Source organism: Suricata suricatta, chromosome 2, assembly GCF_006229205.1.
Source record: "Suricata suricatta isolate VVHF042 chromosome 2, meerkat_22Aug2017_6uvM2_HiC, whole genome shotgun sequence".
Taxonomy (NCBI): Eukaryota; Metazoa; Chordata; class Mammalia; order Carnivora; family Herpestidae; genus Suricata; species Suricata suricatta.
Window position 1 is genome coordinate 77,217,313 of NC_043701.1, and position 26,456 is coordinate 77,243,768.

Sequence of the window (26,456 nt, forward strand, 5' to 3'; positions counted from 1 at the left end):
AAATAGTTTAAACTACACAAGGTAGTTATTAGATACAAACGTGCTCTTTTCTATGTTATTTCCATGAATAACAAGTGTTTTCTTTTGATATCTTTAAAAAATGACATTTTGTTAGAGTTAATAACTTGGAATTTCAAGTATGTTAGACTATATGCTGAAGTTTAAAAATAATGCATGAGAGGTAAACATCAGAAAGTTGGTAATGTTATTTTTTTCCCCCAAAATATCTTTTTCCATGGTGGAGTCAGTGACGTAATGTTTTTACTAGGCTTTAGTGCTGAGGGATTCAGTGGTTGGTAAGTGTCCAGACATGTAGAGAAAAACTAAGAACAGAGAAAGTCACAATGACTCTAAGATTGAAGAGCGATTTGATAATCAATGTGATTCCTAATGGGAGACCGCTCACGCAGCTGAAGGAGAGGGAAATACTTGGTGAGTGGTCGCGGCTCAGACTATTTAAGGATGGTGGGGTTTTGAAACATGGCTGTTGGGTGCAAAGGGCAAAAGGATTAACTAACAAGGCATTCTATAAACTCAAACTTCAGGGAAACGAAAACTTGTCATATCCCTATGCATCAAAATCAAGGAGACTACACATTTAATTTGAAAAAAGAAAATGCTTAAACCAAACATGAAAGAAGATACTGAAAACTTTATTGAAATTTGAGATTTCTGAAACTTTTAAAAGCAATAATTATTATTCTTTATTCTTTGAATTATCAGTATATTAATATTACTAATATTCATTCAATGAAAGTTTTTGAGAGTCTACCCTATACCAAGCGGTTTTAGGCACTGGACATGTAACAGTTAACAAAATAGAAAACTATTCCTTCGTGTCTGGAGTTAATTGCCTACTATAAGCTTTCAGGGATTTTTAGTGTTATGTGATGTAATGTATAAAACTCAATGTTCTTAACTGTTATGGTTATCATAACTATAAGAAATTAATGCATGGATTTTCAGTTCATGGAGAATTTTGCTTTAGAATCTAAATTCCATTAATGTGGATTTTGTATTTTTATGCAGTTATCATAGTAAATATGTTCAAAAATTTTTTCACCACAAAAATAATACATATTACTCTATGATATTACTTAAAGGTGTTCTATCTCTGATTGCATTTAATGAAAAAGTATTGGTTCAGTTGAAGGTTTATCTCCTTTCAGTGTATCATAAAGAAATGAATTATTGTTTCATAGTCTGAGAATATTTTAAGTATATAACCTTCAAAAATATGAATTCCCTGTATTCTAGAGTTCGGTTCATGGTGCATATAAGTTAATGATCTCAAGGGAAATGGAAAAGCTTTGTGGAAAGAAGGTTGTATGTATTTCTTTTTATGGGTGAGGGGAAAATATCTATAAATGAGGGGAAAGTTCCAAGCAGTTCCTGGAATCAGTTACTGCCTCCCCCGAGGAGCCAGTGATGAGCTCAACGGGGCTGAGAAAAATCTGTGCAGATGTCAGCACGGACTGCATCCCAGCCTCCAGCCCCGCCAAGGGCCCCCTTAGTCATGAAGGACAAAGTGAGAGCACAAGGTCCAGACTCCAGTTGAACTCCATGCCTAGCAGTTTGGGGCCTGCACCTGGGTACCTGGAGCACAGTCAGGATTGGAGAAATCCAGGTAATGTACGGAGAGAGAAGGGATGCAGAGCAGAAAGCAGTTGGCCTCTCATCGCAGCTGAAAGATGAGGGAAAATAAGCACAGCTCTTAACCTTGAGAAGATGGCACACTGCCGAGCTTTATAATCAGATCTCCTTATCCCATGACTGTAACCAATAATGTATTTCAATAATCTTGGACAAGGAATGCCACTAGGATGGCTGGCTGTGATAAATTCCTTGGACTTCCAAGTTTTGTGTCTGTACCAGTTTTTGGAGCAAAAACAGACCAATTGGATGCAGTTCTTAAAAAGGAGACATTCACATTCTTTATTTCAGACTTAGGCACTGGATTCTCTGGACCACATGAGTTCTTGTTTTCTGGTTCCATAAGCTCTGAAGATTTTATGTTTCAATTTAAATGGCAGTGAGAAACCATTTTTATCTATCAGATTGGCAGAGTCAGTGGTTGGTAACATAGTACAGGTCAAGGGGTAACTGGTGCTCCTATCATTTGCTATTGGAAGGGTAAGTTGATAGAGCGCATAGGATAATTTCCCAATATTCGTCAGAATTAGAATCTAGATATTTAGACCTACACTTTAGAATTTAGACCTACACTTCCATCTTGCAATTCCACTTTTAGGAATTTATCTTAGAGATATATTTTTATGTGGATGAAATTACATGTCCAAGAATATTTATTGCCATCATTGTTTTGGCAGAAGTTGGGAACATGCTAAATGACCATCTGTAGAAGACTGGGATTAAATAAAATATACTATATTTATACTATCCAGGTTCAAAAGATGATGTGCAGGAGAAAATTTTCTCTATGAATTTATGAGTAAGTCACAAAATTTATTAAAAACAATATACAGTACTTTGTATGGTATTCTGCTGTGTGTGTGTGTGTGTGTGCGCGCGCGCGCGTGTGTGTGTGTGTGCGCGCGTGTGTGTGTAAGTATATAAGAACACCGGAGCTGGTGACCTCAGATGATGGGAGCTGGGTGACTGAAGGAATATGGAGCAGGGAGATTTACTTTTCATCAAATGCTGTTTTGGAGCTTTCACACTTTAAATGTGTGCTTATTTGCCCGATTCTTACTAACCAAGTATGCTGCAGGCCTAGTAAAGTAGTAAGTAGAGCATTCAACTAGAAGACCGGTACACATGGTCCTGCTTTGGTTAACAGAGTTGTGTAGACAAAAAAGTTATCTGCCTAGCGGATTCTTACTTTTAATTAGAGCCACTACATATTTAGAATGTGTCTGGAAGAACCATCTGTTTTGGATAAGTCTTGTGTAATCTTATAATAGTAAAATATTCATAACTTTTATTTTGATGATATACTGTGTGTATCATAAGACACATCAGACCAAATATAATTTTAGGAGGCTGTAGTAAAAAAAAATGAGAAAGGGAGGAATGGGTGATATCGAGAGAGAGAAGGGAAGTGGGGAGTGAGGAGGGAAGCCTGAGTGTGGAGTTTCTGACCTTGGGGATTGAATGACCTCAGCTTAAGACTGAAGATGAAGACATTTCAGCCTAGGAAACAAAGGAACTATTGGAAAAACTAAGGGAGAGAGTTATTTTGACTCCTTGATTTTTAATTAACCTGAGAATAATTGATCAAGCATGATGATTTTGATAAGCACTTGTTTCATTCTGGAAGAAACATAGAGTGAATCACAGAAAACTGGTTAAATCTAGGACGATGAAAGAGTGAATATTTTAGGTATGAATATTTATGATGATGATATAAAATTCCCAGCCTTACTGAAATTAATCTTGTTATGGTGGCATAATTGAGTCACTGACATTTTCAATGCAAAAATGCATAAAATATAAATTGTAAGGAAATTAGAGCCATAACGAGAACATATTTTCATGGATTTGCTTCTCATCTTTTCTTTTGTTTCTGCCAGAGTAAATGGGAAGTTGGTAGCCCTGAAGGTGATCAGGCTGCAAGAAGAAGAAGGTACACCTTTTACAGCTATCAGGGAAGGTAGGCACTTTTTCTTTCTCTTTGCTTTTGTGTTTACATGATGCCTATAGCAGTTTAAATATTACTCGCTTCTAGATATGCTGAGTTTGTAAATCATATGGTTGTATCTCATTGGAATGTAGAAACTGAAGTTTAAAAATCAACACCTCCTGCAATCATATCAAGTCATGTTAAATAAAATAAGAGAGTCCTCGTGTATACTCAAATGAGGGGGAAGAAACCTCCTGCTTTGTATTTATGGTGAGACTATACCTGACTGAGGAATTTTCTATGCCTGGTTTTGTTTGCAGGGTTTCTAAAGTACACATTGATTAATCTAGCATTACTTTATATTCATGACTTTTATGAAAAGTTCTTACAAATGGTGGGCCCATGCTGTCTTATTAGTCATTTGTATTTCTTCTTTCTTGATTTCTTTGTTCCTGTCCTTTGTTATATTTTCAATTGGTTTTCTTATTGATTTATAGATACTCTTTATATAGTAGCTTCATATATCTTGTAATATTTTCTTTGTCATTTTTCTAAAAATTCCATTTATTATCTAATCTGTTACATATACATTTTTAATTTTTATGAAATAAAATTGCTTTATATTTTGTACATAGGTTCTCTACTCTCAAGAGAATAGAATATCTTTTTATTGGTGGAAACTTTTCAGTTCAGTTGCAGGACTTTTGGTTATTAGTAACTTTACCTCCGCTATGTTTAAAAAATTTTTTGATTCCAGTATAGCTAACATAGTGTTATATTAGTTTCATATGTACTATATAGTGATCCAACAATTCTGTACATTATTCAGTGTTCATCGTGATAAGTGTGCTCTTAATCCTCTTCCTGTAGCTATTTCACCCATCCCTCCCATTTACCTCCCTTCTGGTAGCCATGAGTTTGTTCTCTATAGGTAAGAGTCTGTTTTTTGGGTTGCTTTGTTTTTCTTTGTTCATTTTCTTTCTTAAATTCCAAAAATTAGTGAAATCATATGGTATTTGTCTTTCTCTGACTGACTTATTTCACTTAGCACTATACTAACTCCATTATGTTTTTAAAAGTACAAATTATCCCAGCATGAGTTCATTTTATTTTTTGTATTGAAGGAATTATAGTTGGTCCACAAGATAACTATGGGTGATTTATTGCAATAAATAAATTCTTTAATTTATTTTAAATAATTTTTATTTTAAATAAAATATATTTACTACAGTAGTATTATTAAGATATTGATTAATTAAATGTGATCTGTCACTGGTCTGATTTGTTTCTCACAACTATCATGATGATTTACATTTATTTTTGAGAGGCCTTCTTTCTCTGTTTTCACTCTTTTGCCTCACATTCTGCTTTTCATACCACTAGGATTTGGTTTCCATCATTCCTACTTAACAGAAAATGTTCCTATAAAGCTCATCAATGAGCTACTGTTGCCAGATCAAACAGACATTTCTCTGATTTTACCCAACCTTTTAGCAGATTGTACATGATTAGAACATTCTCTTCTGTGAAACCAGATTTTTCAAATAGGGAGCTTTCTCTCTTTCACTTGTGCTGGCTCCTTCTCTAAATATTAGGGTGTCTTAGAACAGGAAAGTGGCCTTCTTTTCTGTAAGCTACATTCTTTCCCGTGTGATTTTATTTATTTCATGAGTTTAAATAGCAACTAGAATGTCTAATGTCTAATGTCTTATACATGCCTCTCTTTAGTTAGGACCCTGTCTCTGTCTCTGTCTCTATTCTCTAATATCCATCTGCCTAACTGACATTTCCTCTTGAACCCAATAATATATGAGAAAGATAATATATCACTACTAGGTGAGTCTATTCCAAGAATGCAAAGCTGGATCAATGTTTAGAAATCAACAACTGAATAGCAGTGACCTCAAAGTTAACACATCTAAATGGAACTCCTGGACCCGCACCATAACTCCAACCATTTTTCTCTCCATATTATTAATGGCACTACCCAGTGAGCTTCCTCCCCAGAGCTAGTCCGAGAACTTTCTAAGTTACATCACTAAATGATGTCTCAAATCTGTCTACTGTCTCCCTTTTTTAAAAGTTTGTTTATTAATTATTTATTTTGAGAGACAGACACCAGGGGAGGGACAGAGAGAGGGAAAGACAGAACCTAATACAGTACTTGAACTTGTGAACCATGAGATCATGACCTGAGCCATGATCAAGAGTCAGACGCTTAGCCACCTGAGCCACCTAGGCACCCCTACTTTCTCTTTTTTACTGCTACCTCCAGTCCTGGGCATATCATCAGTTCCAGTTTTAGTCCTCTGCAGTAGCTTCTTAACTGTGCTCTACCCTTATTCTCTTCTCTTCCTGCTATCTCTTATCTGCCCTGTAACCAGTATAATCTTTTCAAAAAGTGAAATCCTTTTATGATGCCACTCCTTATCTAAAAACTTCAGTTTCAAACACTGTATGACCCATATTTTCCTCAAACTTGCCACAAGATTTCGTGGTTGGAATGCTCTTTCCTGGCTCTTCTCATGTGTCTGGTGTCTTCTGGAATGTCTTTTCAGAGAAATTCCCTTTGGCCATCCTATCTAAAATGGCAGTTGACCATCATGTTAGCTTTCTTTACTCAACATGTGACCATGTATTTACTTTCTTTATAGTTCTTATTGCAATATGAAATTAATTATTTTTACTCCTTTCTACTAGTATTTGATAATTAGTGAAAGCAGGGACTATGTCTGATTGCTCACTGCTATATCCTCAACATCTGGCCTAGTAATCATTGCATTTATTGTATGACTTAAGGAAAATCATTGAGCTACAGTCTACAAATATGAGAGCGTTATACATAGCCTCTACCCTCAAGGCATCTGCCTTCCAGGTGGGAGACAGAGCATATAGATAATACATAAGTTGAGAAATAATATGATGTGGAATATCAATGCCAAATTATTTTTGAAAGATTATGAGTCCTAAAGAAATTCCTCCATTAGTCAAGTGAGGTAAGGTGTCAAGTGGGCCTTGAACTAGGCATAAGAGAGATAAATAGTGAAGAGTAGATTTAGGAGAAGTTGCATTCCAGACAGTTATAGAAAGGGAGCTGACTCCAGAACACTCAATGCCTTTGCCAGACACAGTGATTGGGAATAGTTAGGTCAAGAGTTCTCATCTGGGGGTTGGCGTGGTTATTGCTCCTTAGGAGATGTTTTTGTCGTCACAGTCATTGGATAGCGCACCTGGCATTTAGGGGATAGGAACTGGGCATTCTGCAATATATGGACCCTCTAATACAGCGATAGGCATAGTGCAGTGTGAGGCCCACTGCCCGTTTTTGTAAATAAAGTTTTATTTGAATATAACATTCCCATTTATGTATTGTCTTCATCTGCTTTCTTAGAATCAAGTGATTTGTAACAGAGTGTATGATTCACAAAACCTAAAGCACATACTGTCTGGCCCTCTACAGAGTCTGTCATCCTCTGCTGTTGACTCAAGTCTCATTTACCCTTTTAAATGTCCTGCCGAGCATTCATGCAGGTGAAAAATCTGTCTTTATATGTCTAAGGCTATAACACAACTATTTCACAGGTAAACACGAACTATGTTCTGTACACATTTAATATGTGCCAAAATTTACAGGAATATAACTACAGTGTAAATCAAAGGAATATGGTATTTTATTTTGTTTAAAAACAAATGGTATTTAGTTTTGTTTTGTATTAAAACTTATTCACCATTTTGAAAAAGTATGTAAATATGGCAATACTGCTTGTGTTATTTAAGTCACCAATGTCACACTCTTGATCAGCCTGCATTTGTATTGGTTGTATTCCTGCTGATTCTATATATAGATATGAGCACCACCCTTCATAATGTTTTATAGTATAGTCATGCCTGACTATTTATGTATTTTAATACATTATTATAAATTAGTTTTTGTTTCTCTTTTTGCATTCTAGTTACATATAGGGTATATCTTTATGTATATTAGAAATTTTGTGTGTAAATATTAACATTATGTGTGTGTGCAGGTCCTATTATCTATGAATCTCATTTCCTAGTTGTAGAGGCATCTTTATAAAATATTTGTTATCTAAAGAGCATGTTAGGTCTATCTGAGATGCACAATGGTTCCCATCTACCTCTGGAGGGAGGCAAGGTGAAGTACTATTTAACTATGGTAGACCTTAACTGTTAGGAAGTAGGAAGGGGGCAGAGAGATGCTGGGCCAAGAAAGTGGCTGGAGGAAAATGAAACTGGGCAGCCGACATGCTCCCTAGCAAGTGGGGCACACACTAGAATTTACCAAGTTGCCCTTGCTGTTGGTGCTAGGTATCCCAAAATAAGCTTGGAACTGGCCCAGGGAAGCTCCTGTGCCATAAAATGCAGGGGGCTCTGTAGCTGGGACCTTGTTTTTTGGATTAGAGAGCCTCTGAAGCCTTTTGCCCTAAGTGTATTAGGAAGATAAATTTGATATTAGGATACGATATAGGTGAGGAGGAACCTGGAAGCTGATAAATAAACCATTCAAAGTTGTGCAGATTTGAAATTATGAAGATCAGGATTTATTAGAAAGTGGTGACAAAAAATTATTTGTAGAGAAAGAAATGCCAGAGCAAGATGAACTATGGGTATAGATTATTTGAGATGGAAACATAAATCGATTTGAGTTTGCATGAGTGAAAAAAAAAGTTTCCAGAGAGAGAAATTGTTGCTTTTAACACTTTATAATTTGGAAGGGCTATTATGTAATGTAATCTTCACATAAGCCCTTTAAAGTGTTTTTGGATAGTGTTTATACTGTTCATAGGATCTGATTTAAGTATGGAAGTGAAGCATAGAGATTAGATGCCTTTGTCCAAGGAGTTGGATCTTGTTCCTAGACTTTCTCAGATTCTGAAACGGTGCCCTACTAACTCTGGAGGGTAATAGGTTTGGGTTTTAGACATTCTGAGTTCATGAGACATCTATATGAACATGTCTTCTTGGTGATGTGGGAGGCTAGCTCACAAGAGTTCAGCATAAACAGTATATGTTTAGAATGATCCTTAACATGTTGAATAAGTATGAGATTTCAGTGGGAGAGGACCGTGAGCAAAAACAGGGAGTTAAACTGAAAGGGAATGTGTGAGGTGGAAAGCCCCATGGATAGTAGAGTCTGGAAATCTGAGTTGGATTCTGGCTCTGTTTTTCATCACCTACCACACAATATAGGACAAGTCACCTAGTAGCTTTCTAGGGCTCCTGTAACAAAGTACCACAGGCTGAATGGCTTAAACACAAAATTTATTATATCATAGTTCTGGAGGCCAGAAGTCTGAGGTTAAGGTATCAGGGTCTTCCTTCAAAGAGCCATGAGGGAGGGATCTGTTTCAAGCCTTTCTCCTGGGCTTATAGATGGCTGTCTCCTCCCTGTGTGTTCACATCATCTTCCTTCTGTACCTGTGGCCAGTTTCCTTTCCTCATAAGGACACCAGCCATACTGGATTAAGTCCCACTCTAATTATCTCACTTTACCTTATTATCTCCAAAACCCCCCTTTATTACAGTACAGTCACATTCTGAGGTGCTAGGGTTAGGACTTCAACGTATGAATTTTGGGGGTCACAATTCCATCTGTAACACCTAATGGCTTTCGGCCTCAGTAACCCTGGTTGTGGAATATGGGAGTTGGTTTGTGCCCTCCAGTAGGAACCATCTGCCTCCATATTATTATGGTTTTGATTTCCTACAGGGTCTTCAAACTCAGAGTTTTGAATACCCTGGAGATAAGGAAATGCCACAACAATTTTCAAGGCCTAGAGGAACAGATCACAAAATGACACTGTGTTTTCCATTGAATAAAGTATTTTGTGGTTTCCTAGCACAATATGATTTCTCAATGATTTTTAATAGAGATAAGTTTTCCTATAGTAAGAAGTAAAGGCTTGGTCAGTTTTGGCTCTTGCCTGCTTATTCCCACCTCTCATAGTCTTATTTTTCTTATTTTTTCTGCTATGTATGTGTGGAAGCAAAGGCTAGTACATTGCTCCTTTTTTTTTTTTCTTCACAAGTAGGCTTCATACCCAATGCAGAGCCTAGCGGGGGCCTTGAACTCACCACCATGTCACGATCAAGACACGGGCTGAGATCAAGAGTTGGACACTTAACAGACTGAGCCACCCAGGCACCTTTCTCCCTTTTGCTGTTAATAATTCATGCATAATAACACCTCTGTGTATCTGGTGACAGAGCTTGAGATATTTAGGATAAGGGTGAGTGACATTTGGGATATGTTCATGTTTACATCTCTGCATTGATGTGGGTGTGGCCTGGCTTCTTCAATTGAGATGAAGCACTTTAATTTGAGTTTGCCTCTTTTCTGCTGTCTTGGTCAGTTTCCTCATTCACAAAATGTCAACAGCAGGAAGATTTCAAAATAGGAAAACAGTATGCCCAGAAAAGTAGTTTTCAAGTGGCTGCTTGCCACATATAAGCTTACCTGGGAATTTAGATTTTAACACATAGTTTTCACCTAAAGTAGAAATACTTGCCAGCAACTCTAATCTTACCTGGATTTATGTCCAAAGGTGGACTTTGAATTTTATCTCGGAGCTAGAGGGCTTACTGGCTTAATTCGGGTTCAGGTACTTTGAGACTCATTCTGTTTTTAATGACAGCTAAGAAAAATTAAGCAGCAGTACTATGGTCGGCTTTTCTATTTCTTATATTTATATGATATCATTGTGGTTTTTAATGGTACTGATAGAGTCAGGAGATACTGAGATATCTGAGATACCGGGATGGTTTGAAAGGGAGTAGATGAAGTTTCTTAGGATATCCCATCTTTAAAAGCAACTTTAGAGTGTGTCTGTATTCTGGCTCTGTGATATTATATTCTAGGTGTTCAACAGGTTTTTTTTGGTCTTAGATTTGCCCAGAGAAAGAATGGAAGTAAGGGAATCAATTAACATCTTTTGTAAATTTTTGAATATCTAATAGTTTCCTTAGGCAAGAGCTATGTTAGAGAGAAGTCTAGATATTCTAAGAGAACAATTTAAAATTAAATTAGTAATAGTATCAATGGACAATATTTAGTAGGTGTTAATATACTATACATAGACATCCAGGACCTTGTCCACTTAATCCCCACAAAACCCTCTAAGGTGTGCATTTTCATTACTTCTAATTTTTAAGTTAATTTTCTTAAGTAATCTCTAAATCCAACGTGGGGCTCAAACTCACAATCCCGAGATCAAGAGTTCCATGGTCTTCTGACTGAACCAGCCAGGCGCACCCCTCATTATTTCTTTTTTAAAGTGAGAGGTGAGAGGCATAGAGACATTAAGTCACTTGCCCAAGGTCTTAGCTAGTATGCGATAAAACTAAAAATTCAACCTGGACAGTCACACTTGAGTCCACACTCAAACACTACACTCTAAAACAGATTTTGAGTAGAAAATTTGAATTCATGCTTCATTTTTGTTTCATGTAGAGGGTTGTCTTATTGCCATTAAATTAAAGTAAACAAAAGCCTTTTGTCCAGGGCGGGGCGTGGGGGGGGTGCGGGGGGCTGGGGAATATAGTGAACAAGCTTTTTTATAAAAGCAAAAGCACATTCTTCAATAACAGTAGGGGAGCAGCATCCATGTAAGACAACAGGATAGGAAAAATGGCTCCATGAGTGTAGTTAAGGGAAGGCAGTATGTAAGCACGCAGGAAAATAACCCTGTAATGGTAAACTGTGTAGTACGGAACTCATCATTTGGGTGTACACATCTGAGTAGTCCCATATGTTTTATTAAGCTTTTCTCTCTATTTCTCTACCCTTTTTCAGAAACTGAATCTTTTCTTTGGTTTATTCTTCATTTGATTTCTTCCCTTGGGGGAAAATCGATTCTATTAGGGAAACATTTTAGATTTCTAATAAAAATTAAGATACCCAGGAAAGCAAAGGGAGATAAAAAAATTAAAGAGGGCGTAAGAAAGAAAGATAACGTCTTTCATTTGGAAACAGTTAAATTGCTAGTAAAACAAGTAATTGATCTTTTAATTGCCAATCAATTATATAATTGTAATTTAATTATATAGACAAAATATTTTTAATAGTATAGTATATATGTAAATATATGAGATACATTTATTTAATAGTACAGTAGGTTTGGTAAGTTTAGTCAGTTTGGGAAGTTTAGTAGTACAGTCAATTTGATATCTAAGCTATAGATATTATTTTTAGAAATTTGTTAGTTATGATATATTGAACAAGGCTGATTTTAACTGAACCATTAAAAATTTTGGTGTTTGATTACTATTTGATTTTCTTCATCACATCTATTGTACATCACAGCCCCTTTATTTATTTTTGTTGGGTATTTTAACCACATGATTATTTTTTTCTTGTAGCTGTCTGATATGATTGTTTGCAAGGACTGAATGCTAAGTTTAATATCGAGTTATAATTTAGTTGGTAATTAACCAATGTGAGTTTCATGTTTTGCATTTCATGTTTGAGGTGTTGTATTACTTTTCTAGGACTGCCTTAATAAGTTGCCACATACTTAGTGGCTTGAAAGAACAGAAATTTATTCTCCCAAATCTCTGGAGGCTAGTATCCAAAGTCAAAGTTTTATCAGTGCCATGTCCCTTCTGAAGGCTCAGGAATCCTTTTTTTTTCTCTTCCTAGCTTCCAGAGGCTTCCAGCAATTCTTAGTATTCCTTGCCTTGCTGCTGCATCATTACAATTTCTGCCTCTGTCTTCACATGGCTTTCTTTCTTGTGTGTCTCCTCCTCTTTTTATAAGGACCCCAGTTGTTGGGACCCCAGTGGAGTGTTGCTTCATCTTAACTTGGCTAATTGTACCCTATTTGCAAATAATGTTACTGAGGTTCTCCTGGACGTGTAGTTTTGGAACACATCCATTTCCTCCTTCTTCCTTGACTTGGAATCTCTCACTTGGCCTCTAAGAAACTGAAATGAGAGAGTGGGTATTCAGGGGAAGAGAGGTTCCTGGAACATAAACTCCTTCTATAATAGAACCAGAGAGCAGTGCTGGGGAGCGGGAGAGAGGGTAGGCATTTGTTCCCCTGTTTGTATTTTGTCAACATCAGTGCTTTGAATTGTTTGTCATCTTGTAATGATTACTGAATTAACAGCAGATTATAACCACAATTCTTAGTCTTTTCTCTATGCTACTGTAATATCTGACCAGATGTAGTGGATGACAAATTAAATGAGGTGTCTTTCAAGGGTCTTAATCATTCTTTGGATTCAACAGTTCTGTGCTCAGCTAAGAAATTTCTGAATTCTGGTGTTTTATGGGCATTTATTAAAGACACTAATTGTGTTAAAATTGTTTGAGATACGTTAATCCTGTATGAGCTAATTTGGAACTTAAGTTAGATTTCAGAGATCACCTTGTCCGGGGGTTTCTCAATTGCATGCTGATAGTGCTTAGGCTACATGTTTAATTCTTATGGTTGTTTTTAACCAATTTTTACCAATTGACCAGCGAGAGTCAGTTTCACCCTCTGGTTAAGAGCTGAAGTCCAACTTCCTGGGTTCAACTTGATCTCCATCCCTAAGTGTGATTTTGACCAAGCCTTTTAAACTTTCTGTGCCTCAATTTCTCCACCTGTAAAAGAAGGATAAAAACACTGTACTACTAACCTCTTAAGAGTGTTGGGCTGTTCTATTCATTATATATAAACATGAGGCCACAAAACAGAAATAAGGAAACATGGATTTTTCTTGGAAATAAAAAAATACATTAACACAGATTAAAAGTTCAGGATATGATTTGGATGGTAAACTCAAAGGAAACTTGCAAAAGAAGATCAAGAGTTATTGTGCCTGGCCTCTGACTCTTGATCTCAGATGATGTCTTGATCTCAGGGTCCTGAGTTCAAGCCCTGAGATGGGCTCCCCACTGGATGTGATGCCTAGTTAAAACAAAACAAAAATTGTCTCAGATCTCCTTGAGGATAGTTTACAGTACCTTTGGATTTTTTTGTGTATTGTCTGTTTAATTTTGTCTGTTTATCTGTTTTGTTCTTTTATTTTAATACTCATTTTACTTTTCTGATGTTTACTTATTTATTTATTTTTGAGAGAGAGAAGGAAAGAGGTGGAGGTGAAGGGCAGAGAGAGAATGAGACAGAATCCCAAGCAAGCTCCACACTGTCAGCAGAGAGCCTGACACTGGGCTTGAATTCACAACTTGTGTGATCATGACCTGAAATCAAGAGTCTGTGCTTAACCACCTGAGCCATCCAGGCACCCCTATTTATTTATTTTTGAGAGAGAGAGAGGGAGGGAAGTGTGCAGGAGAGAACACATGTAGGGGTCGGGCAGAGAGAAAGGGAGAGAGAGAGAATCCCAAGCAGGCTTTGCACTGCCAGCCCAGAGCCCAGTGACGGGGCTCGAACTCAGAAATCCTGAAATCATGACCTGAGCTAAAATCAAGAGTCAGAAGAGCCACCCAGGTGCTGGTGTTTTGTTCTGTTTCTTATTGGAAGTATCTGTCAGCTGCTTGGAGATCTTGATCGTCAACTCATATTTAAGAATGAGATACTAATATGCTGACTGGAAGCTCCGGGCTCTTGGGTAGGGGATGTTGGCTGGTGGGCTTCGTTGTAGGGTGACTGGAGTGGGCTCTCCAGTTTTTTTTTCTCACAGCTCCTCAGTTGTCACTGTGTGGGAGTCTTTTCTTGGAAAGAGGCTTAAGTTTCTATAGAAAAGGATTATTTAATCTCTTGTCCAAAGGATTTAAGTTTGCTGCCCACAATTTGGGGATTGGTAAGAGATAGAGGTTGTGGGAAGTCTGGCCTTTCCCTATGCAGATCTTTACTGAATCTCCCTACTTTCAGGTCAGGTAATGCAACTAGTTTAGAGGGACTAAAAGATATTGAAGTACTTAGGGCAAAAAATGACGAGGCTCTATAGAAAGGCCTTGGCAGGAGATGGATGTGTCTCAGAAGGATGTAAGAGGGCTACCTAGTAGGGCTTGTTGGGATTTGACTGGACATGGAGCTTGATGGAGATGAGGATATTCAGGATATTTCAGGATTTTGGCATTCTTGAATGATTATTAGATAGTGGAACTAATAATAAGAAAGACACTCCACGGCAGGGGAGGTTATATAAAGGGAAAGATAAGTTCAGTCCTGACATGTTAACCTTGAGATCTGGTCTTCATGTGGCAATTGTTTATATGAGGGTGCAATTTACATAACATGACAGTTGTACCTAAATTGGGAACCTTATCCAACACTTCCAAGTACAGGATCTCATTTAATCTTTCAACTTTGCAAAGAAGGTTGGTTTCATCATCATTTTAGTAATTAAGAAACTGAGATCTGAAGAGATTTTTGTCCAAAGTCATACAAATAGATGGCAAATTTGGAGTCCAACTTGGGTCTTCTATCCAGTACCCAGGCCAGTGCCTAACACCTGACAGTACTTAGTACATGTTCAATGAGTGAGTGAATGAATAGGTCAATAAATAAACTCCAATTCCTTTATTTTTTTTTCTGCTGTACTGCATCACTTTTGAGACAGAAACGTCTATGATCAAACTTGTGTATGGATTCTTTTCAGGCTGCTAAGTAGAGAGGTGGAGTTGGGAAATCATAGAACATGTCGTTAATGGCCAGTCTTGGTGAAGACTGTGCCACTAGCTAAGACGATCATAAACGAGTCACTTAATGTATTTAATCTTCACTTTCTTCATCTTTGAAATGAAGGGGTTTGGACTATATGATCTTATAGCTTTATGATTAAAATAATGCTACCAGCATGAATCATTACCTGGATAAAAGATCCTTAATTGTATCATCAGTATGCTTCATACACACATGCTCTATTGTGATGCACATTTGTTGTGTTTAAAATATTTCTTTTAAGCCCTCTAATAATAATCCTTTATGTCTGTCACTGAAAAAAATTAACATGAATTGCTTCAGAGCAATTGACAATTGACAGACACGTTGTTTTTTTTTTTAATGGAATATAAAAATCCGTGAGTCTAGACTTCGATTTTAAGTAAGCTTATGTAAATTACCAAATTGTTATTCTTTGTAAGTGTGGGTAATTTGTTGGGTGTCTGCCAACTGATATCAACAAAAAATGTGCAAGCTGTTAGATCATGTGACTAACAACTATGAAAATCATATATATTTTTTCTTTTGCATGTCTTTAATTTTAAAGGAATAAGTTTTTAGTGAAGTAACTTATTTTTTGTCTGCATTACATTTGTAAAAATTTTATATTGCATTTTTTCTATTTTATTTGGAATTAGAGGGTGCAAATTATATTTGGAGATATAAGTATTTTACTGGAAATATCAATTGAGCTATGATATATTTATATTTAAAAATTTTTTAGGATTATGCAACTAGTTCTGATCTGAAGGGATTTATAATTGGCTAAAATTCTCCATGGACTTTTTCAGTACCTACTACTCCAGCTTCTAAAAATACTGTCTCATTTAATTCTCACAACAATCCTATGTTATATTAGATATTAATATCTTCATGTTATAGAGGAGGTAATTGAGGCCAGGAGATAATAAATGGTCCTGTATCAAACAATTTATTAGTAAACAGTTAAGTTAGGATTTTAACTGGGGTCTTCTAGCTGAAATGTTTGTTTCAAAGATGGTACTTTCTTCCCTTCAGAATTTCTAATGTAAAAAAGTCATGGAAGTCCGTAATCTCTGTGTAAACCGCTTGTCTTGACAGTATTATCATAGCCAGTACAAGCTACTTTATAAAAATTCAGTTCAGTGGCAACTCCATTACTTCTCAGCATTGTTGCTGCCTAAACTGCGTATGATCTAACTGTGTATGAGCTATTAATAGAAATAGTCAAAGGGTGACAAACTCTAAACAGTAATTAATTCATGACCAGTGCCTTGAGCAGTAATAGAATTTAGTGTAATTTTAAGATCCAGAGTGAGGTATATTCTTTAATGTAGAGGACCAGTCAAGGACAATAGTAAACAAGGAAACTTTAATATTCATTTAAAAAATAGATATGTCATGTATATTGGAAAGGAACTTGACAGTCTGAGAAAGAGACGAGAGAGAGAGCGAGGAGGGCAAAAACATATTTGAAGGAATAATTGCCAAAACCTTGATAAAACTGTTGAAGAATAAAAGTAATCTATCCATTCAAGAAGATAAATGAACCCCAATTAGGAGAAAGAAAAAGAGACCTACACTTAGAACCATCATAGTTTCACTTTTGAAAGACTGAGACAAAGAGAAAATCTTGAAAGCCATAGGAGAAAGTAACTCATTATGTTCAGGAGGGGGAAAAAAAAAGTATGTTTGAGATCTACTGCTGGAGGCAGGAGGCGATGTAATGACATTCAAACTGCTTAAAAACAGAACAACCTGTAAACCCCAAATTCCACATCTAACAAAAAATATCCTTCAAAAATGAGAGTTAAAGATATTTTCAGATTAGCCAAAAATTAGGAGAAAATATTCTCAAATAATATATCTGATAAAAGATTTATATCCAAAACATACAAAAAGGTCCAAAACTCAACAATTAGAAGACCTCCCCCAATTTTTAAGTGAGAAAGCAATTTGAATGTATATTTCACCAAAGAATACATATCAGTGGCTAATAAGCCCAGGAAGTGATGCTCAGAGTTGTTAGTCATGTACCAAATGAAAAAACCATAATAAGATGTGACTGTATACCTAATACAATGACTATAATCAAAAAGACCAGCAATACCAAGTGTTGACAAAGGATGTGGATAAACTGGAACCCTCACACTTTGCTGGTGGGAAGGAACATCAAAGCGTGTAGCCACTTTGGAAAACATTTTATCAGTTTTTAAAAGTTGGATATGAAATTACCATACAACCCAGCATTTCCACTCCCGAGTATCATATTATTTCCCCAGGAAAAAGGAAAGCATACTTTTACACAAAGACAGGTACATGAATGTTCCTAACATTACAATGCTGAATAGTCAAAACGAAGGAAACAATCTAAATGTCCATCAATTCTCAAATTGATTAACAAAATGTCAAATATCCATACAGCAGTAAAAAGAAGCTGACTACTCATAACATGCTTCAACACATTTGAACCTTGAAAACATGATGCTTGGTTATATAAACCTGGTTGTATTTACATACAATCCCCAGAAGAGACAAAGCTATGAAGATAGAAAGCAGACCTGTGGTTGTCTGGGGCTGGAGCTGGGAGTGGGCATTGACTGTGAACTGTCACCCACTCTCAGGTGACATGAAATTGTTCCTGGTCTAGATTGTTTTAATGATTTGACAAATCTGAGTTGTATAGGCTGTTGAATTCTGTAAATTCACGGAAAATCATTAAATTTTATATTTACAGCGGGTATATTTTATGGTTTATAAATTACACCTCAAATTTTCTCCTAATTTTTTAAAAATGTAAATTTGTAAGCTTAGCTAAAAATAGAAGAAAATTAATGTGTTAACACTAGTCATCATGAAGTCTTTATTCATGAATAATTATTACATTGTAAAATCTAAAAAACTATTGTCTCTTCCAGTTTCTCTAAACTTGTGTTATTTTTATTATCAGAAATAAAAGTTATTGTGTTGACTCTAAAAACTGACCCCTCCTATTCTCAAAGACCTTAAAATTTATTAGTGGAGAAAGATAAACATGTAGTCAGCTGAGTTATAGGGCTATAATTACAACAGTCTGTTGGTTGTAGAGTGAGAAGAAAACTGTCCGGTAAGTCTAAGAGCCTTTAACCTAATGATAGACTCGGTTGCACCTGAGCAATGTTGTCAGGTCACATTTTACATCAGAACTTTAAAAAAAATCGTCATTCCAGTGACTTGTCAGAGTTGTCTTCTACTTTGTGGTGTTGACATCAGTGATACTACGGCCTCGTCACTCCAGGAAGGCAGAGGACAAGGAATAGCAGCCGTGTGCTGAGTTGACCAGCCCTCACCACTGGGAAGGAGGAAAAGAGATGCCCTGTGAGGTTGCCGTGAAAAGCCCTTTGAAGCTGTGTGTCACTTGCTGTCAGTTTTTGACAAGCAACTTTAATCACAACATACTGTTTGTTTAGTGAGATAAAATAACTCAGTAGGCGCACAGTATCTCTTTGTAATGTATGCAGCTAAGAAGCTGATTGAAAATGACAACTGACAGGCTGAACTCTTAGGACCCCGGAGTGGAGGAGCAGGCCGAGAAGCTGTCTTGAAGGAAGGAAGGTTCCTTGACCTGTCTCAAGCCTGAGTTCTTTCTTACAGCGTCTCCACAACTTTGCTTTCACTATCTTTCAAGAACTTGTTAAAAATGCTCTCTCTTCGCGGCAACCTTTCTGGCTTTCATAGAAATAATCTTTTTCTTTCTGTGTTGCTTTGGCTTTTGTTTGTTGGTTTTGTTGTTGTTACTTTTAAAAAATATATTTATTTATTTATTTATTTTTGAGAGTGTGAGAGAACACAAATGGGGGAGGGGCAGAGAGAGAAGGAGGCACAGAATCCAAAGCAGGCTCCAGGCTCTGAGCTGTCAGCACAGAGCCCATCATGGGGCTTGAACTCACTAACCATAAGATCATGACCTGAGCCAAGTCAAGTGCTTAAAACAGCTGAGCCACCCATGTGCCCCTGGCTTGCTTGTTTGTTTTCTCAATTATACACTTACCTCTTTGCACTTAATTCTAGCTTTTATGTTATACTTCATGATATGCTCAGTTGTATTTGATTGTAAACTATCCATAACCCCCTGGGCCTTTATATACTGAGGGTTGTGATGTGAAGCAGTCATTGACGTAGTCATAGCCTAGATCTTTCCTTATTGTCAGCGAAATGGAACTAAAACCTAGAATCTAGTTAGCATTGTAATGGAATTTAAGCAGTAATGAAAAGTGCCATGGTAATTTTTGAATTCAAAGGTAAAGAGATCTTTTGTGTGGTGATGGAAGAGTCGAGATTTGGACTGAACTTAAATGATAGTGCGTAATTTATTCAGACTGCTGTAACAAAATACCAGATACCCAGTAGCGTATAATCAGGGCTTATAGTTTTGGAGGCTGGAAATCTGAGGTGGGGGTGTCACTATGGTCAAAATGGGGCAAGGGGGGGCCTTTTCCAGGTCTCTGACTTCTCCTTATACTTTCATTGGGTGGAAGCGACTTCTGTGGGGATCTTTTTTTTAAGAGCATGAAATTCACCTCCCAAAAGTGCCACCACCTGATATAATCACCTTTGGAAGTTAGGATTACAACATGTGAATTTTGAAAGCACAGTACAATCAGACCATAGCAGACAGGTAGAATTCATATACAGAGAAGTGAACAGAGAAAGGCATGCCTGCCTGGGTAGTTGGCTAAGGTAGGAAATACCACTTCTCCACCTCCACCCAACCCTATCACTAGTTTGACTGGCAGGGAGGAATGTAAACTTTTTTTTTTTTTTTCTTTTTGTAGAGAGAGAGAGAGAGAGAGAGAGCACTCAAGCAGGGGAAGGAGGCAGAAGGAAAGAGGGAGGGAAGGGAGGGAGGGCGAGAGAAAAAAGAGAGAGAGAGAGAGAGAATGAATCTTAAGCAGGCTCTGCACTAAGTGTGGAGTTCAGGGCTCAGTCCCACAACCCTGGCTGGGATCATGACCTGAGCTGAAATCAAGAGTTGGATGCTTGAGAGACTGAGCCACCCAGGTGCCCTAAGGAATTTAAATCTATTGACAGGTGGATGGGTTGCCACAAAACATTTTTTGACGAAAACCCTGGCTATATTTTGTTCACTGTTATTCTACCAAAAGATAATCTGGGTGTACTGTTCTATGCAAAGTCTTAGTATCTAGGACTTCTGGGGCTTTTTGAAATGTTTTTGTTACTGTGTTACTATAGCATGAGTTTGATTGTTGATGCTGGATCATTAATATGCCCAGGGCATCTGGGATAATTGGTGAGGAACAAAACCTAGAGACCCAGGGATCTGTAAGTGTATGTCATGAAGCCTGAGAAAGAGAATATGGAATAAGACACTGAAAAGGAAACATGTGTCTAGTAGGGATTAGTAAGGAGCCAAGAACAATTTGAGTGTCTATTGAGGGGGAGTTTGAAGAGGACACAACCATCTACAGACACAGGAAGTTGAAAGTGACAACAATTTTAGGGTTAGAGAGATTGAATGGATGTTATTTACATATGCTGATCTTGAGGTGAAAGGTATTTATCTCAGCATGTCACTCAATGATAGGACTGTAGGGCTGAGAAACACTTTAGTGATTATTGTTATCTGGTTCTTTTGTTTCACAAAAGAACAAACTGAGTCCCAGAGAGTTCAGTAAGTTGTTTGAACTACCAAGATCCAGAAACTTCAGGTCTGGAGTGAGAGTCCTGTGAGTCATTACCATAGAGAAGGTGGTCAGAGATCTGGCAATGAATCACATCTTTAAAATGTGTTACTCACCGCAGATCATATCTGATCCTGGTGAAATGTGCCAAAAGCTGCGTCATTTAGGTTTCTCTGTATTTCTCATTTTCTCCTGACATTTTGGAATGTGGTGGAACTCTTCAAAAGACCATCAAATAATTCCTGTTTTAATTTTTAAAAAAGCAAATTAATACCATGTGTGGAGAAAACATGCTATAGTTTATTATGGGAAAAGTTTAGAAGTAGAAAGTTACAGGAAATTTTAGTGTAGGACATTTATATTTTTTGGACACATGCCATCTCAATCGTTTTCCTGAATATACTCATAAGAATTGAATTGATAATAGCACTTTTTAAATGCCCTAATAATTTGAACAGAGCCCAAGAAAAAGAATTAAGGGAAATAGTAAGCAAGAACTTGGCAGTGGTTCTGTCTTCTGTGAGTGAATACTCCTTCCTTCTGTCCTAAAGTTTAGGGCTAGTATGGGCAGGAGCCAGCAGTAGGGGTCAGTTTTAATGATGACAGTTTGGTTTCACAAAAGTACTATGATAATAAAATTTTCTTGATAAGGACCAGGATTAATTTTTCTGTAGGGACTTTTTTTGGAAGAAATTTCCATGATGAGAAAAAGATTGATTGGGTTTGTTTAAGATGATCTGGATAATGTTTTGTAAAAGATCTGAATGCGTAATAGTCATTTAATAAATAGTTGTCTGTAAGTTTGCTTTCTAAATGCCTTTAATTATTCTATAAGATTTCTATAAAGATTGCTATGTCTTGTGGGAAGCAGTTAAACACTTCTACTCTCTTGAGGACTTCCAAGGTTGATTTAGATAAAGAGTAGACTTTTCCTTCTCCTCTTCTTATGTTAATACATCTAAAATGTTGTAGATGGTTAATGGTAGTAAAGAGAACCAATAACTCTAACCACCTATCCATTCAAACCAGCAGATTGTAAACTTGAAGGACTGATTACCAGATGGGTTGAAACCCAGGACCCTGACTCTACAGCACGGCTCTTACTACTGGGTTGTGCTATTCTCAGAGGCAGAATTGTAGCGGTTAAGACTTTACCTTTAAGCAATTCGCTGCTTCACTGGTTCAGAGCTGCAGACCAGAACTCCAGCTCCTATTCCAGATTTCCTCTGTTAGTGCTCTCAAGCAGACTCATGAACTCAACACTTAGAAGACAATTGAAACTTTCCTGGCAGGGATTCACCCATACCCAATTAAATTTTGGGAATATATATTAATCAAATACTATAGACATTTTACTATTTCACAAAGTGGTTAATGATTAATACAGCAGAACTTATTTATACTATACCTGGTGGAGTAATTAACACAAAAGAAAATATTTTCAAAGGGTTGCTTTATTATGGGAGCTAAATCAAACTGAAAATAGAAAAATATGAAAGTATAGCTGCTTATCACACAATTTTATTTTCAAACAAACACATACTTGGAAGTTTTCAGAATAGGAGATTTCTAGTAGCTTAGCTCCAACTGGAAGAATGGTGCTTCTAGATACTTCCTGTGTTTCCAGAAGGTTTTTACTTCAGTAGTAGATTATTAAAAATATTGAACCAATAAGCCTATGCTATTATAATTTCAGATTTACCTAAACCATTAAAAATTAAGTCATGAAAATAGTAAACTTGGCTTGTTAGGGATATTTCCCCTCAGCTTTAAATTTTATGCACAAGGTGGAAAAATTGCTGGTATTAAATCTGCAATATTTAAGAGGAAGTCCTGCTTTACTTCATTAAGTAAAACCTTCATCAATCTAAAATATTTTAAATAAAACAAAATCTTAAAACCCACAAAAAAAAACCCCAAATGGGGCAATCTTTTATGGGTACATATATAATTTGTTACCCAAACTTTTTATTTGCTGTCCTATTATTATACATATTGCTGTATGTGGAACAAAAATATGACCAGAGAAATATGTGGGCATATTACTTCAATGATTTGATAAACCTGGGTATTGTTTTTGGGCTTTATAAAGCATCTAGGCAAATCCTTAAATATTGTGATTTATTGCTTTGATTTGTGCATGGAGTTGTTAGTGGAAGTTTTTATGTGTCATTGGAGGGCAGTATATGGCCTTTTATATTTCAGAGATGAAGTATAATGCAAAAGCAAATTTGAGATGACAGGCAAGAGCTGAGATTTTGAAACCTGTAGACTGTTAGTATGAAAAATGTTTATTTTTCTTTGTTTACAAGAAAGTAAGTGATTTGTTATGCATATGTGACTCAGGGTATCTAGCAAGCTTTTTTTAATGTTCATATTTTTGGGATACAGTTCTTTCTGTACACATGCACATGAATATATACATTGATAAATTTCTGCAAATTAAAAACTTATTTTAGATAACTCATGTTTAATAAGTGCAATTCATGTTTTTCATTTCCCTGATGAGTGTAGTTTCTTTTAATTTCATAGAAATAAACATGTAGGAAATCGTCTTCTCTCTAATTGCTGTGGGCCCCCTGAGTTCATGTAATCACTCTAAGCAATTTGTAGCCTTTAGAAAAAAGAGAAAAGACATTTCTTTAAGGTTTTATATGGTCATTTATAATGCATACCATAATGTAGCAAACCAGTTTTTTGAGCGCTTCTGGCTTTTTGAGGAATGTTAACTTCCCTCAGTAGGAAGAGGGGCACTTCTCATGTTGAGCATTTGCCCTCTCTCTTAAGAGGCAATGAAATTACCCCCTTTGAGATAATTTTGTTAAAATAATAAATTAATCAGAAGTCACATTAAGTTTAGAAACCATGCATGGTATTTCAAGCATAGAAATCAATTAATCCTTTATAGAAATTTTCAAATTAAAAATGAGAATGTTTTCCCTTAAAGGTTATCAATGACCTTCACTGAACAAAAACTCATGACCTTTTCAAATTTTGGGTCATCTTTAACACCATTTTTTAATTTGACACTGTTTGCTGCTACCATTGTAGAACTGTATGGCCCTTGTAGTATTTAAGTAGGCATCCTGTGTTGTATGTTTATTTGCTAAATCTGAGATCTTGAAGTCCCCTCTTTTCTCTTGGGTGGTCTTCTCCTGTTTCTACTTCATATGGCTATCCTGCACACCCATGGACTTGACTCTCTTCATGTTGTTAAGAAAGTTCATCTACCCTTATGGTATCAGCCACCACCTCTTCATGCTAATTTCCCAAATCCATCTCTAGCCTTGACTATTCATTCCCCAAATTCAGACAGCCTGTTCTAACTCTTACTGAATGTACTGCTACTATATCCAACTCAACACGACCAAACCAAACTTTGTTTTGAATGCATTCAAATGATCCGTTGCATTCAGGATTAGCATTGATTTTGTTTCCTGAAAGAAATCAGCTGTCTTCACCAGGGTCATGTTATGTTAGACTCCTCTCTCTCTTCCTAAGTGATCTGTGGTGTTCACCAAAATGGCCACCATTTTCATCCCCTTCCTTTTCATCTTCATTGCTCTTAATCTAGATAATTTAATTTCCTTTCTGGGGCCCTGTTTCATATTCCCTCACAATGTAAGAAACATTGTGCTGTTGGTTTAGTCCTCTTTAACCACAGGTCTCTGGAAACGGACTCAGAAGCAGAGTTGCATGCAGGTCAGTGGGGGGTGCGCTTCAGAGGTAAACCTGCAAGGGTAAGAGGAAGGCATGTTGGATAGAGAGAGAAGCTGATTGCAGGGAAATTGTACCAGAAGCCTCAGCTGAGCCTACAGAGTGCTCCAGAATTGAGATGGGCCTCCAGATTTATGACAAATTGAGAAGAAGGGCCAGACCCTAAACCCCGTTAACTCTTCTGGGGAGCCCCTGATGTGCTCCACTCATAAGACACTCCAATTTCATTTCCTGTGTGGCTGTCCTTTGGTCTGCAACCACAATGTTAGTGTCTTTTTTTCTGCCTTCTCAAATGCCAGCCTCTGAGCCAGTCACCTCCTGAGAAGAGGCATGAACTGGGGGCAGGCAGTTCCTGCAGCTAAAGACTCTTTCCAACAAAGGACACAGCTGTGGAGCGGCAGCAGGGGTGGGCGTGATGGTATTGATAGGGCTGTGAGCCCCAGCAGGTGCACTGTGGTCACACTGAGCGTTTCATTTTCCTCTAGAACCTGAAGTGCTGCCCATCCTGGGTGCTTTCTTCAGGTAAATGCCTCTGCCTGACTTCAAGGGGCTCTCCATGACCCATTATGTGGCCTCACGCTACCTGTTATTAAACGCAGTTTCTGTCCGTCTTGCCTACCTACCCTCAGCTCAGGAAGGGTTCCCCTCAGTGTGGCCCTGCCAGTGAAGTCTGCTTTGTAGCCGCCCTGACACACTGGCCTACCCTCTGTCTCTTCTACGTCTTCCTTCAGGCCTGGGCTTCTGGGTCCTCCACCTGCCACATCCCTCTCCCCTAGGTCTTCTGTTCTGCTTTTAAACTCAGTTTATGCATCCTGCTTACAGTTAGTACTATTCTGTACTACTCTGTACCTCATTGTACACTTCTTATATTCATTAGCTTTGTGTGTGGGTGCTGTTCGTGTCTTTTTAATATTAATTAATTTGGAAGGTGAAACTCTATTTGATTTCTTTGGTATTCTTGGCAGAATCTGGTAGAATGCTAGTCTTCTATTGGAGGCTTATTGAGTGCTTATTTTATTTCCCAGTTGTCTTTGTAAGCAGCACAGACAAAATACTCCACAACCCAAAAAAATCAAACAAAAACAAAAAACACAACTAATATTGAGAGTGATGAGATAAGATGGAAGGATAGAGGGGGTTTTCTGGAAAGATTGTATTTGAGCTTAAAGGGTGACATTTTCTGAAGTTCAGAGTTACATGTTTGTATGGGTTTGTGTGGCTCCTGTGTGGAGGACCGGAAGTAAAATTATGAATTAATAGCAGTTTCCTCACTCTCTTGTCCCAGTTCCTCCCTCACACTGTGCTGGGATCAGTGTAGCCTGGTGTTCTTTCCCTGTGATTCCAATTTTCCTTTAGGAATTTTCTTCCTGTCCTGATACCTGAGATCTAAGTATCAGTGAATGAACAATGTTTACATACAACAGAATGATGTTGGCTGAAAAGAGACAGACACAAAGGAACATGTGATAATTGTTAAAAAAAAAAAAAAAGATACCAGCAAAACTAATCTACAGTGTTATAATCAGGATAGTGGTAACTCCTGGGAGGAATTGTCCTTAGAAGAGCACATGAGGAATTTTCTGGAATGGTAGAAATTCTTCATTTCTTGATCCGGTGCTGATTATATGGATGTGAGCCTTGTACTTATCATTGGCACTTATTTATATGTGTATTGTATTTTCTGATAGAAAGTTTTAAAAAATTAACTCTCTTCTTGGCCATGTGGATCACTTTATAAGCTCTTCTGTGGACAGGGGCATATGCTACTCTTCCCAGAAGTACTGATATAGACGGAATAGAAAGAGGGGAGTCATAACCATGACCTTCCTGGTTCACCCTTGTCATGGGGGCTCTAGGGAAGAGTGT

At 37.2% G+C, this 26,456-nt stretch overlaps 1 protein-coding gene across 6 annotated transcripts in view; it reads left to right on the forward strand.

The window, feature by feature from the left end:
• The window catches only part of CDK14 (cyclin dependent kinase 14), a 583,363-nt gene that overhangs the window by 211,427 nt on the left and 345,480 nt on the right, over positions 1-26,456 (forward strand). For all 6 annotated transcript variants that reach the window (XM_029928660.1, XM_029928676.1, XM_029928646.1 and 3 more), the window contains one exon: positions 3,534-3,613. In XM_029928660.1, coding sequence (XP_029784520.1) covers positions 3,534-3,613 — 80 coding nt within the window. The remainder of the gene's footprint in view (positions 1-3,533; positions 3,614-26,456) is intronic.